The sequence below is a fragment of the Pelobates fuscus genome, chromosome 2 (assembly GCF_036172605.1).
Source record: "Pelobates fuscus isolate aPelFus1 chromosome 2, aPelFus1.pri, whole genome shotgun sequence".
Lineage (NCBI taxonomy): Eukaryota > Metazoa > Chordata > Amphibia > Anura > Pelobatidae > Pelobates > Pelobates fuscus.
This window is the reverse complement of record NC_086318.1, coordinates 139,550,344-139,564,527: the sequence shown is the minus strand read 5'-3', so window position 1 is coordinate 139,564,527 and position 14,184 is coordinate 139,550,344. Positions and strand designations below refer to the sequence as shown.

Sequence of the window (14,184 nt, the reverse complement as noted above, 5' to 3'; positions counted from 1 at the left end):
TAAAAAAAATGATCTAAGTTGAAAACCAGAAAAAAGAGATTTCTTTCCTTTTGATGCAAAATAAGAAATAAAGTGGCATGTTTGAATAATGGTTAAATGAATTACAATTTTTTTTTTTATGTATACATACAGAATCCCAACTGACCTACTATGATTTAATTAAAATAAACAATAATTAGTAAATGATTGTGTGTATATAACTACTTCATTGTTACATGTAATGATTGGAACACTGAAAAGCCATTTACTTGCATTTATACAAAGCTGATGTGCAAGTATTGATATTCTAATACATTCCAAACAGAACGTTGAGCTAGCCCCTTCAGGCTACAACCTCTATACACAAAGGGTTAACGGTCTTGTAGCTTGACTGACAGGTAGTGACTATTGCTCCGCCCATTTCTGTCGCTATTGATTGCCATTGGCCGGCGTTGCCCACGCCCTGCATCCAATGGCCTGGCGCAGCCCACGCGTGTGCCCTTCTCCCATTGGCTGAAAGTTACTGTGGGAAAGAAAGTTTGGGAAGTTTCACACGAGCCGTTCGCGTGCAGTTAGCGCTATATAAAGCCGGAGCCAAGCAAAGGGCAGCTCACTAGCACTCAGGGCATCCAGCCAGACAGCCAGAGCAGGACTGCTCACCCCTGCTCACCCCTGGACACTTTGCGATTCTTTACCCTTGGATATTTGCTCTTTATTTCAATACAAATACACCTTTTCTCTAAACCTGGACTCTTTTTTATATTTGGGAATTTGACATTTTTGGGGGGTTATAAAAAAATATATATATATTTTGATTGGGAGAAAATGCCAGCTGATATGATGGAGAAAAATTCTTCTTCACCCGTGGCTGCTACCCCAGCCAGCATGACCAGCACCCCGGATAAACCCAAAACTGCATCTGAACACAGAAAGGTAAATGAAGGTTTGGGCTAGAATTCAAATATTACAAAAAACATTTTTTAAAAAAATCTACACCTCAAGTGTTTCTTGTGCTGATTCACACACTCACTGTGTGTCTTTTTCTTGTTTGTAGTCTTCCAAACCGATAATGGAGAAGAGAAGGCGGGCAAGGATTAATGAGAGTCTGAGCCAGCTCAAAACCCTCATCTTGGATGCCTTGAAAAAAGATGTAAGTGTTTCATTATTGGTCACAATGCTTGAACATTGCATTTAAAAAAAAAAAATCTTATGCAGAGAGAGAAATATATTCCCTAGGACACATGGTTTCTAGGGACTGCAACTGTCAACAAACTAGCTCTATAATTGTACCCAGCGTGCTGGGAGTTGCTATTCACAGAAACTAATGTCCAAGATAATTCCTCTGTTTCATAAAATCACAGGCACCCATGCCATATATTATAAATCAAGTTACACATGTGTTTAGAATGTAATGAAAATTGTGATCTATTTATTGGAAGTGCTAACCCCCTCTCTTGCGTTTGCAGAGCTCGAGACACTCCAAGCTGGAGAAGGCTGATATCTTGGAGATGACAGTGAAGCATCTTCGGAACCTGCAGAGGGTTCAGATGACTGGTGAGTGCTGTGTGTGTACTTTTCCCCCCATCTCCCTGGTTGATCTTTTCCAGACTTCCGCCTGCGGTTTTGAATGGCATTCAGATACATTCTACTGGGCTGGCTCTCTGTGCCTTTCCCACGGTCTGGGATTATTTATAGCTGCAGCATGAAGCTCATGTTACTGCTCAGGGAAGGGAGGGGTGGGTACTGCGGGGAGGTAATCGGATTTATCTCTGTATATCAGGCTGTACGGGGAACACTTACTGTACAAATAATAAACCAGTTTAGCAAAGTTTCCAGGTTCGGGGTGTAATAGACTTACTATTAGTGGCTGATCAGAAAATCATATGAGTTATATCACTGTTTAATATGATATATATTAATACACATTGCCTCAGAGATACATATAATGCAATGTTCTAAACATGTGATCTATATTGTGGTTCTTGATACAATGTACTAATCGAATGTCGCTTTGTTTCTTGCAGCTGCTCTAAGTACAGATCCATCAGTACTTGGGAAATACAGAGCTGGATTCAGCGAGTGCATGAATGAAGTTACAAGGTTCCTGTCTACTTGTGAAGGAGTCAACACAGACGTGAGAACCAGGCTCCTGGGACATCTGGCTAACTGCATGAACCAGATCAACGCCATGAACTACCCCACACAGCCACAGATCCCAACCACAGCTGGAGCACACTCCACTTTTGGACAGCCCTTGGTCCAGCTCCCAGGAGGTGCTCCTCAAGTCAGCCCTGCTCCTTTGGGTGGGGTTCCATGCAAGATGGGTGGTCCTCCTGTAGAAGCTGGCAAAGTCTATGGTGGCTTCCAGCTGGTGCCAGCCTCAGATGGACAGTTTGCCTTTTTGATCGCAAACTCAGCCTTTCCACACAACGGATCTGTAATCCCAGTGTACACCAACTCCAGTGTGGGCAATGGACTACCACCAAGCGCAGTGTCGCCCTCTGTAATGCCCTCAGTCAATGCAGACTCAGTGTGGAGACCTTGGTGAGGAAGGATGAACTTTGAAGGACTTTCTTATAGGAAGCCATACTAGTTTTATAGAGTAAGCCATCATTTTGTATAATGAGGACTGGTCTGTAAATGGGAGATGTTCATATTGAATGCACATATTGAATGTATTATACGATTTCATTTTTATATTTCGTTTTGTACACGAAATAATGGTTTCATATGATGCCAAAGACATGGAATTTATGCTCTTAAAATTTCTTCCTATTTTTGGGAAGTGTTACTTGTACTTAATAAAACTGCACATTGTATTTTCATGAATTTACAAATTTTGTTCTGTTTTCTTTTTTTAAAAACTTTGTTTAATAAATTGGCTAAATTAAGATTTAAATGGTTTGGTGTGTGGGGATGGGTCAAAACACACTATACTGATTCTTATTTCTCAGATCTCCTAACACAGATACCTTTTGATGCATTGATCAATATGACTTGTGTTAATAAGTCGCAAGGGGTTCCATTGTTACTTAATAGCGCTGGATGATCTCATTTTTTTTTTTTTTGTTTTACTAAATAATCCACACATATCACATGCACATAATAAGTATAGGAATATTGTGTTTGTATGACATTGATACAACAAGCATATATCAAGCAGTTGCTAACAGGTGCGCTCCAATAAAATTCATGTTAATATTTTAACCATTTGCTGTCAGGGGACTAGGCAACAATCTTATATCACATCATTGTTGCCCTTATTGAAGGCAATTAATTCACGATGGTTTTAAACGAATTACTCGTTCTTCAAAGTTAATACAATTTTACCTTTTTAAATGTACAAGTCTTACTACTTACTGTGTGTGTGGGAGTAGCCCCTAGTAAACGGGAGAAAGTCGATGTGATCCAATGCTATCTGTTATCTGGGTCCCTGGATTCCTATAGGTGTTCTAGCCCAGGATGAAGCAATTCATATTTTCTCAGACATGAAATGTGAGTCAGCACATATATACCCCGCAGGGGGGAAGTTTTAAGCTTCCTCAAAATGTTCAGTATTTCTGTAATAAGAGGTCATTTGGAGTTGAAGTCTCCCCAGACAATCAACAATGCTACTTCCAGTTGCATTGTGGATTGCAACTCCCATCATGCGTATTAACCAAGTCACTGCTAGGGGGCAATGCGATGTCTGGTCGGCTACACCAAGATTTCAGAAGTTTCCACAATTCAATTAGTAATATTGTGTTCAGGATCGTTTAAATCTGCTCACACGCTGCAAGTACAGGGACAGGGATTTATGTGTCGATCGATTTATACGCAGAAACTACAGAAAACCGACGTAAGTGCTACTCTATCCCTACAATATAGAAAGTCATATAGAAACACACATTATGGCAAATGGCCCACATAGCCAGCCTGTCGCCTGTCTAAAATCACAAGCATTATTCTTTGCTGTGTTCACTGGTCAGGGAATGAATGTGGATATACACAAACCATTCTAATACACTGATTGTATATATGCATATTACCAATGCTATAAGGCTATTATATCATTTTTATAGTCTATGTATTGTGCACATTTAGGATTTCCAGTCTATCTCCTGATTTCCACTCATTTCAAACTTCCAACGTTCAAATAAACTTTTTAGTCTTTTTAGGTATTTGTCTTTTAGATGATAGTATCTCTGAAATGAAACCCAATATTCTGTGTGAAATCCAACAAGTTATCTATAATGTGGCATCAACACCACACTTTTTTTGTTTTATGATATTGTGTTGAGTTGGTGATTGTGTATCTGTATGTATACACTACAAACACAGCAGAGAGTATATCTGTATCCAGTACCTTACCTACTGCATGTGTGAGGGTATCCATGTGAATAGAATTCTCCACTATGTGCCAATAATGAAACACTACATTACATCAAACCGGAAATTAAACAGGAAATCGCATATTTAAGGCTAAAATAGGGGAGCTATTAAAAGAGACGATTTGCAGACTTCTTCCATCTTGGGTATTCTAATCTAGGGTTATCACTATAATAAAATGTCCAACATTCTCAGATTAGTGCTAACCCACCTCTATGCTGATACAATGTATTACATTACACAGCCTGCTTTTTATTTTGTACAATCTGAAGATATATATATATATAAATGTATGTATTGCTGTTTGTAGATACATTATATCAGTACAATGTAATCTACAATGTCCATGTCCAGTCTGAAGATGAGTATATATATATATATGTGTTGCTGTTTGAAGATACATTATATCAGTACAATGTAATCTACAATGTCCAGTCTGAAGATGAGTATATGTGTATTGCCATTTGTAGATACATTATATCAGTACAATGTCCAGTCTGAAGATGAGTATATATATATGTATTGCTGTTTGAAGATACATCATATCACTACAATATATTCCATAATGTCTAGTTGGATGATGAGTATATGTGTATTGCCATTTGTAGATACATTATATCAGTACAATATGTTCTATAATGTCTAGTCTATGGATTAGTGTGTGTGTATATATGTATATGTGTGTGTGTGTTTGTGTGTATTGCTGTTTGTAGTTCCGTTATATAGTACTAAGTTCACGCAGGAGATGTGTATATGTGTATTGCTTTGCACTGCTGTATCCCTCCATCCTTTACTTGGGCTCCAGGCTGGCAGTCCCAGCACGTTAGTAAAGCTCGCTGGAAGAAAAAGGAAGAAAAAAAAGAATACTCTTCTCAGGTTTCAGGTAACTTGAAAACATGTAACAAGCCCGAACTAAAAGGGGCAGCTTCAAACAGTCCAGGGATCTGCAGGGAATTCCTTGTCAAATCCCACCATAAAGACTTGTTGGATTCTGTCTGGACCGGCCAGGTGTCTGACTGCATCCAGGTGTTTAGGAAATAAAACCCACCAGGAAAGAAAACGAGACCAGACATATCAGACTGATGAGACCTCGCAGGCCCCTTCCTAAAGGCCTGTCCTGGAATTCACCTCTTATCCTGTGTCAGCCACATTCTGTCTATCCTTGCACTTCAATATATCCTCTGTCTATATCTCCCTGTATACAAAGTGACACTCTCATTGCCAACAGAAACACAGACAGCAAAGTAAGGCACGAATATCAACTGTCTGAGTTCCTGAGAGCTGATGCACAATTCAATTTGCAGCAGTGATTTTCATTATTATCATTACTATTATTATTTTATTATTATTTGTAAAGCGCCATCACATTCCGTAGCGCTGTACAATGGGTATGATGCCCACTTGAAATCATAGCGTTAAATAAACCCTAACAGGGCTAGCACTTTATTGAATAATCCTGCATGATGCTAAAACGCACTACATCCCCTAACCCCAAATCACTGGAGTTTTCAATTACTAGGGAATTGCTCAATGTATCAGAGTAAATCTATTATGCAAATGTTAGTTCAATTCCTCAATCCACCATTCATTTCTGTTAATCATTTACAATAAAACGTAAAAAGGTTATTTACCAAGCTCCGAACTATAGTCAATCGAAAACAATTGGCAGTTTAAAACTACAATAACCAAGCGGTCATTTTAGCTGAGTTGAAGGTTTTTTTCCTGAGTAGATATTTTTTCCTTAAATGATGCAATTAAGATTTTAATTCCGTACAATTTCCAAGCCTATAGTTCTGTGGATCCTCATGTATAGCCATCATTTCATTTATAGCCTTAATTGAGTCAGGGGTTACATCACACTGGTGTCTTATGTGAACAGTGAAGACATTAAACAGATAGTGGTAAATAAAAATAATATCAATTGGGGGAGGGGGATCTCTCTTGAGGTAGTGGTGTAGTGGGAGCTAACAAAACACAGAATTAATCCTTACTGTATCTCTGCTTACCAGTGCTGTCATGTTACAAGATGACTATATTTCTCAAGAGTAATGCACAGTAAATACAAGATTTCTTGCTCTAACAGGCGAATCGAGGGACAATCCCAGCTCGTGTCTAAATTGTGTATGTATATATCATTGGAATCATAACTGATCTAACAAATGTCAGGGGTCAATGGATCTAAACAAACACTAAACGGTTTTTTTCCCCCAATAAACTTTGGATACAAAGATAACGTTTTATTTACTAAACAAAGGATTGCAGTCAGTTGAAAAACAATAGCTAAACTGTCTGTGTTATTTACTAAATTTAGAATTATAACGAATTAAAATCCGAATGGCAAAATATAAGCCACATCAGATCATTTGGATAAACTGTCCAACTCATCTATAGTCACAGTTGCTATAAAGTGACTACCAAAGCCGCAGATTTAATTGGAAACATTGTTTATTGAATACAGTCCTTGGTTTCTGCTAATGTTTTATAGCAATTCAGCTATATGTCAAGCCTTCCAAATAACCCACCATGGGATTTCGATACATTAACCTGTTAAAGTGAGTACCACGTGTTGTAGCAAAATAGGAGACACACAGTACAATCTAGTCAGGTGTAATAATTACCTAATCAGGTATAATCAATCCCATCTGAGATATTGTATAGTGTTATATTCACAGAACATTTATCAGCACCAGTCTCCATTGTACCCTCACTAAAACCTGCTTCTCTCTGAAATGGCAGAAATTATATAAAATAACGTATGCCCCATACAATATACACAGTTTTAGCATGTACACACACTTATGATAGATTCATGACACACATAAATTCTGGTGCTTTTTTCGTTTGTTTTAGAAGCATGGTAAATTTAGGGCATCAGGTTTTATACTGAGAAATACTAATAAATATATCTTTTTTAAAATATGAATACTCTATAGAATGTGCCCTAGGATGCACAGTGCATTTTGTATGATTTCACTGCCACAGACTCTAAATCTATATCGCTAACCTAATTTCTATGTTACTTAATCCATATCTAGTACACTCATATAGCTTCATATCCTAACATTCCATCCTATTGATTTTACAATAGTGTGTATCTTCTGCACTGACATATTACACCCACATTGCATTGCTAGTCTTTGGCAGTACAATGGTTCGTCACTGCTGAAATGAATTCTAAGTTCATTTTAAGTACACTGTTCTTTTGCCACATCTTGTAGTTTATCAGTAATATTCTGCCCCCTAGAGGCGTAAAATTGTTTCAGAATAGTGTCTTTTAGAATTCACTGGGGATGTGCCACTAAAAATATGCTGTTTTTTGGGAGCACGCAATATACAATTGAGTGTGTACGTATTATTGTTATTTTTGTAATTTATATAGCGCCAGCATATACCGCAGCACTTTACAATATTATAGGAGGGGGACATTTAACAATAAATGAGACAAGTACAAAGTGTTACAGGGACAGTAGGTTGATGAGAACTTGGCTCATTTGATCTTATATTATAGTCCCCTTTGTAAGCTGATTTGGTTAGACCCCTCCATGTAAACTCAAAGTGTCTGTTTATAGTGAAATTGAGAAACTGGTATTGTATTGACAAAGTGATTTGACACAGTGCAGTCACCTGATTAGCGAAAACTCATCACAATGAGAAATGAGTCTGTCCCACGCTGGAAACCAATAGCCCAGTTTGGAGTTAGAAGGAAAAAATGCAGAATTAGCATTTTCTGTGTTTTCTGAAGGCCCCATAAACCACTGTATTCAAATACAGTGTTTATGGTACCATTGGTCTGTGGATAACATCCTCTGCTTCATTCTCAAACTGTTTTCGAGCAGTTTGACCAAAACCGAGGATTCCTGTCCCCTGCTGATAATGCTGTAGTTTAACTTACCTATCAGCAATTCGTCCATATTAAAACCATTCATTTTTTGAGTGTGTCTGAGTGTACCTATTCATTTCAATTCGTCCATATTAAAACCATTCATTTGTTGAGTGTGTCTGCTGACCGGCTCAACCAATATATTACTTTAAAATATGGATGAATGTGATAAGGCTAATGAGGAAGTGAAACATCAGTCAACGGTTCACCACACATTTAATTTATAATTCACTGTAATTTGGTGTTTATGATAGATATCCTACAATAATTCCTAATTATTTACCCTAATTTCATTGAATGACTTTTTTCCACTTCTGACTCTAACCTTAATGCCATTATCCTAGCCAGCACACTGATTTAAATGTGATGCTTCTCACACCCTCCCATACCCCCTTAGCACTAGTCTAAATGTCAGTATTGTATCCCTTCCAGAATGTAACTACATGCTAGCGGTTTGTGAATCTTACATGTTCGTTTTCTATCAGGCCTATTTTGTCTGGGCTTTTATCAGGGGTAATTTCACTGAATCACATCCCTAAGAAATCCTGTTTGAATATTTAATGGGATACACTGCCCTCTTTTAGTTCCAGAGCTTCATGTTTCACCTCGCGCATAGATTGCTGTGAATTAAAATCACTTTCACTTTCAGTGAATACATTTCTCCCTATGTGTTATCAGTATACATTCAACTAAAGGGTTATTCTTTAGGAACAATGCCTCGGTTAACAATGTCCATTCTTTACAGGGTGATCCCGGAGACGGCCATGGGAGTTATTTATTTAGAGCTAGAGTACGTGCTATTTATGTCACCTGTTTTGTAACAGGCATTTTCAGTGTCATTGAATGTATGCTCAAAACTACAAAGTTATGTGATGCTTTTCACATTTTCTAGTTGTGCCGAAAAACATCAGAACAGTAAGCCACAATCCCAGCTCATTTCTCCTCTCTCTACTACTCTCAGATACTGACTGAACCTTGGAAGATTGTCCACCTCATTTATTCTACCTTTGTCACCATATTACTACATTGACTATAACAATGTTACCATTTATAACCATTAAAACCAAATAAAAAAGTTAGTTATACACTACCCCAAATCCCTATATATATTTAAATAACTGGATTTTTTTTTTTTTTTTAAATTCTTTATTTTTGTGGGTACATAAGAGTTAAACACGTAGTACATTATGTGCAAAATAAGAACAAAAAGAAAACATGTATGAAATACATTTAAGATAGTCATCACATAACAATTATATTTGCACATAAGCCTTGCCACCCGGTTTTTAATAGGTAAAGCCCTGCATTATTCCCTCGTGCTAACAGCCATAAAGATGTGCGGCATCTCTGAGGGGCTTGTAGATAGCGTTATGTGCTCTGCTTAGGAATGTTGGGGCTATAGGCTCAACTTTGGCACTCGTATTATTGGGTGAGGGAGCGTGTGTATAATGGCCATTGGCCATTGATAGGAGTGGTGCAGGCCCTCGCATGTCTCCCATTAGGAAGCCTGTAAGTAGAGTTTTGGGGCCCTGCATTCGCTTAGTGTTAGGGGAGGGACAAGACTGCTTGACCAGAATCGGTGGGTGTCTGCTTACGGAGCCAGAGAATTAAATTTGTCTGATGCCCTGTAGCCTTCATAAACTTAAGGAAAATAATAAAAAACCTTTAATGCCTTAGAAAACGTAAAGAGAAGATAACGTAGAGAGAAAAGAAACCAAGAGCCAAAAGGCAACTGTTTGTAAGGTGAGTAGAAAGACCATGTAAGTGTAGCACAGGAAAAGTGTCCAAGACATAGTCCTGTAGTAAGGGACCTATCGGACATTTCACAGGTGCACTTGCGGTCGCTCTTTTCATGTTAAAGGACCCGTCATCCTCTGCACCGGTCCTCTGGGCACAAAGGGAGTTATGTCCTCGACGTTCCATGTTGGGCCGGCTCTTGTTTCTGCTGCAGGAAGCGAGAGTCCCAGTGACTGGAGAAACTTAGGCGCCTCAGAGACGTGCGTCAGGTGGGCCGTCTTACCAGCGTGCTCTGTGGTTAAACGATGGGGACCCCATTTATAGGGGATAGAGTTCTCACTCAGTAGCTGGGTGATGTGGCGGAGAGATCTGCGCCAAATGAGAGTGTGCCTTGAGAAGTCCCTGTATAGGGTCAGATTCGCTCCCTCAAACATGATGGTAGGCGAGTCTCTCGCGGCTCCCATGAGAGCCCCCCGATCAGAGTCCCGTACAAATTTAAGCAGCACATCTCTTGGTGCTTCCTGGGGCGCTTTGAGTGCCTTCGGGAGGCGAAAGCAGGTGTCAATCCCTACCTGCTTCGCTTGTTTGGGAGTTAGTAAGGTTGCCACAAGCCTCCTACGGTAGTGTGGTAATTCCAGGTTTCCCGCCGATTCCGGCACTCCCTGGATTCGCAGATTTTGGGCTCTAGTTTTGTCCTCCATTCCCGCTAGTTGAGCGGTTAGCGCTGTGTATTGTGTTTGTAACAGTCCCAGAGCAGCGTCCGTCGCCGCCTGTGCTACCTTTGTGCCCCATAGGGACTCCTCTACGGAGATCACCCAGCTGGAAAGCGTGGAAATTTCCCCTCTGACAAGTGCCATGTCGGCGTCAAACATTTCCTTAATATCTAGTGTCAGTGCCTTAATATCGGCTTTCGTAGCGGGTGCTGCGTCGCCTAGTGCTTTAGGCTGCTGGGGTGTAACATGTACCTTGCTGGCAGCGTGGAAGGAATCGAGTTCACTGTCGTCGTCCGTTGACTGTGAATTGTAGGCCTCTATCGGCGCCATCTTGCCGGCCACTTGCTGCTGTGTTGGGCGCATAAAAGTGCCTATATCCTTGGATCCCGAGCCAGGATCTGCTCTGCTCTTCTTAGTTTTTTTCCCCATCATGTAGGGCGTCTAGGGGATCTGTTTGTCGGGTCCCAGAGGTGGTTTTTGTCGCTTGGAAAGCCCGTTTTAGGGTCTCACGCTCGGAGCTGTGGTGAGATGCGACTTTCTCGTTCAGGCGCTGGCTCCGCCCCCCAACTGGATGTTTTTTAGTATCACTCCGATGGCCATTAAAGTGTAAGCTCACCTGCCACGTGAAGGCAAAACCTCTTGGGTGAGTCCTACACTAACAATTCACCTCACTGCTTTCAGCTAAAAGGTAAAATCTCGAATGGAACAGAGAGGGGTATTTTTCTAAACCTCTACACACTTATTAACCCTTAATAGGGAATATATGGGTGTGTGGCAGTACTGTATCATGGCTGTTTAATGCAAATACAAACATACACAATTAAGCTGTGCTCTCAAACGCCCAATACTCCTAGGCAGCAGCAATGACCATAGCACACATTAGCTCCTCTACATACAAGTAAAAAAACAAAGAATAAAGTTACTAGTGCACTATCCCAAATCCCTATGGACATTTAAATAACTGGATGTTTTTTGGTATGCTCCAATGGCCATTTAAGTGTAAGCTCTCCTGCCACTTCAAGCAAAACCTCTTAGGTGAGTCCTACACTAACAATTCACTTTGCTGTTTTGAACCAAAAGGCAAAAAACAACATGTGGTTTGTATTTGCTTTTGTATTACAGAGCCATGTTACAGTGCTGCTTCCTACTCCATGTTTTCACTAGTAAGGGTTAATAAGTTTTTAGGGATTTAGAAAAATAACCCCTTCCTGTCTTATTAGAGATTTTGCCTTTTGATTGAAAGGAGCAAGGTGAATTGTTAGTGTAGAACTCACCTAAGAGGTTTTGCCAGGATGTGGCAGGTGAGCTTACACTTTAATGGGCTTTGGAGTATACTAAAAAACATCCAGTTATTGAAATACTTACACCTGTTGTTCATCACTGTAATTTTTTGTACATGCTATTTTCATCACTATTCTCAGTGAATGTATTCCATCATTATTTCATGTACAAGTTTTTAATGTTTGGGATGATAGAATTTGGTTGGTAAACTTTTCGATTGTACAACAAATATTTTTTCTATCTACCACTTCTCTCTCCATCCTTTGCCCCTCCTGGCTGTAAATACTTTCATATAGCTGCATCTTATCTCCATGTCTATTTTTTAGGTGTTTATTTAAAAACAACAAAACAAAAATACAATAATGTCTAAATAAGCTCAAAGGCCCATTAGACAAAAAAAAAAAGGTCCCTTATAACATAAGGAAACATTTTTTTGGAACAGTATAGCTTTATTGCAAAACAGAATAGAAAAGAAAGAGGGACATAAATAAAATACCCTTTAAAAAGCCAAAATGGCTAAAAGGCTAGCGGGGAGGGGAGAGCGGTAAGACTGAACCATATCTAAATGCTACAAATAGTACAACTAAAGTAAATCAAGAGATAAAAACTGTACTGATAATTAGATACAATCGGGTGACTCCAATCAGCTCACCCATGTACCAATTGTAAGAGGAGTTATCTAACCAAGTTACAGAGATTGAACTATAATATAAAAGCCAGTTAAGCTATATATATATATAACAGCCTTCCTGTAACAGGGTCTAAATATCCCTAAATCCGGAACGCTACCTCTAAATCAAGTAGTCTTATTTAGCCCTAGTAGCCATCTGAAAGTCTAGATTCACCAGAACCCAGTAAGTACTAACCCCACTACATTCCCTATTAGTCCCCTTTCCAAACTAACATGCGTGCATAATGTGCCAAATAAGGTGACATGTGCAAGTGACAAGCGTTATTAAGGTGATATGTGCAAGTGACAAGCCTTTTAGCCATTTTGACTTTTTAAAGGGTGTTTTATTTATGTCCCTTTTTCTTTTCTGATCTATTTTGCAATATAGCTACGCTGTTCCAAATAATTTTCTCTTTATGTTATAAGGGACCTTTTTGTGTCTAATAGGCCTATAAGCCCATTTACACATTATTGTTAATTTTTTTTTTGGTGTTTTACTTACTGTTGTGGGTTCCCTTAGCACACCATTCAGTACATCAATGTATGTACTAAGTTTTGGAACTTAATTTCAAAACCCAGCTTCACAAGTATGAACTCTGACTCTTTATTTTCTCTAAGGAGTATCCAACCTATATTTTGTATATATGTGTGTGTATGAAACATTCAAATGAACAGCCCGTCTGGTATACAAGGTGTATAACTCTTTGTTCTCTTCTCCTGACTAAAGAGGGTGTCATTACTGTACAATATCACATCTTTGAAAGATTAATTTGGATATTGAGTAAAGATCTAATGTCAGGTGTGCATGCTACAGAGCCTCAGGGCCGATCCTGGGCGGCTGCACCGGGTTCACTGTGCGCAGGCGCCTGGAAGCGCAGGCAGAAGAGGCACTGGTAGGGGTGGTTGACCCCAGCAAGAGTCTTGAGTGGGCCACTGAAGAGCCCAGTGTCTACTGGAATTTATTATTAGTAGTCCGAGTGCCCTGTTCTGTGCCTACCGAGAACAGGGCATGCGGGGCTAATAATGAACCCAGCATGCTGCAGTTGATGCTCTCCTTCTTACTGTAGCCAAACAGCAGCACCTTCTCTCAGCCCAGCCTCAGGTTCAGTGTTCATGCAGGAGGCTGTGTGGAGGATGGCGGGACATAATAATTGTGAAGTCATATCCCTGCTTCACACACAGCGCGGCTATGAACAGTGTTGAGGCTGTGCTGACCTTAAATTCCCCCACTTATTAAAGCCACTAACCCCCCACGTCAGCTTCTACCACCCACTACAGCCCCTAACTCCCCACTACTGCCTTTATACCCCACTACTACAACCCCTAACCCACACTACATCTTCTAACCCACCACGTCAGCCCCAGGCCCCCACTATAGCCTTTTTACTACAGCTCCTATTTCCAATAACATCTACTATCTCACACACTACTGCCCCTGTTTCCAACTACAGCCCCTATCTTCCATTACAGCCTCTAATAGTGATGTGGAGTCGTTGCCATAGAAATTTGCATGTCATGGCTGGACATTTGTAAAGGAGAGGAGTTAGTAAGTAAAA

The 14,184-nt window shown here is 39.8% G+C and overlaps 1 protein-coding gene across 1 annotated transcript; it reads left to right on the top strand.

The window, feature by feature from the left end:
- Positions 1–548: 548 nt before the first annotated feature.
- On the top strand, positions 549–2,804 carry HES1 (hes family bHLH transcription factor 1). The gene is made up of 4 exons (XM_063441073.1): positions 549–912; positions 1,034–1,129; positions 1,446–1,533; positions 2,004–2,804. Exons 1-4 carry the CDS (start codon positions 805–807, stop codon positions 2,525–2,527), a joined length of 816 nt encoding a protein of 271 aa, XP_063297143.1. The 5' UTR covers positions 549–804; the 3' UTR covers positions 2,528–2,804.
- Positions 2,805–14,184: the final 11,380 nt, after the last annotated feature.

Coding starts and splice junctions, on each gene's coding strand:
- HES1 (XM_063441073.1), top strand. CDS start 805: ATGCCAGCTGATATGATGGAGAAAAATTCTTCTTCACCCGTGGCTGCT. Junction 913..1,033: donor CTGCATCTGAACACAGAAAG/GTAAATGAAGGT, acceptor TCTTGTTTGTAG/TCTTCCAAACCGATAATGGA. Junction 1,130..1,445: donor TGGATGCCTTGAAAAAAGAT/GTAAGTGTTTCA, acceptor TTGCGTTTGCAG/AGCTCGAGACACTCCAAGCT.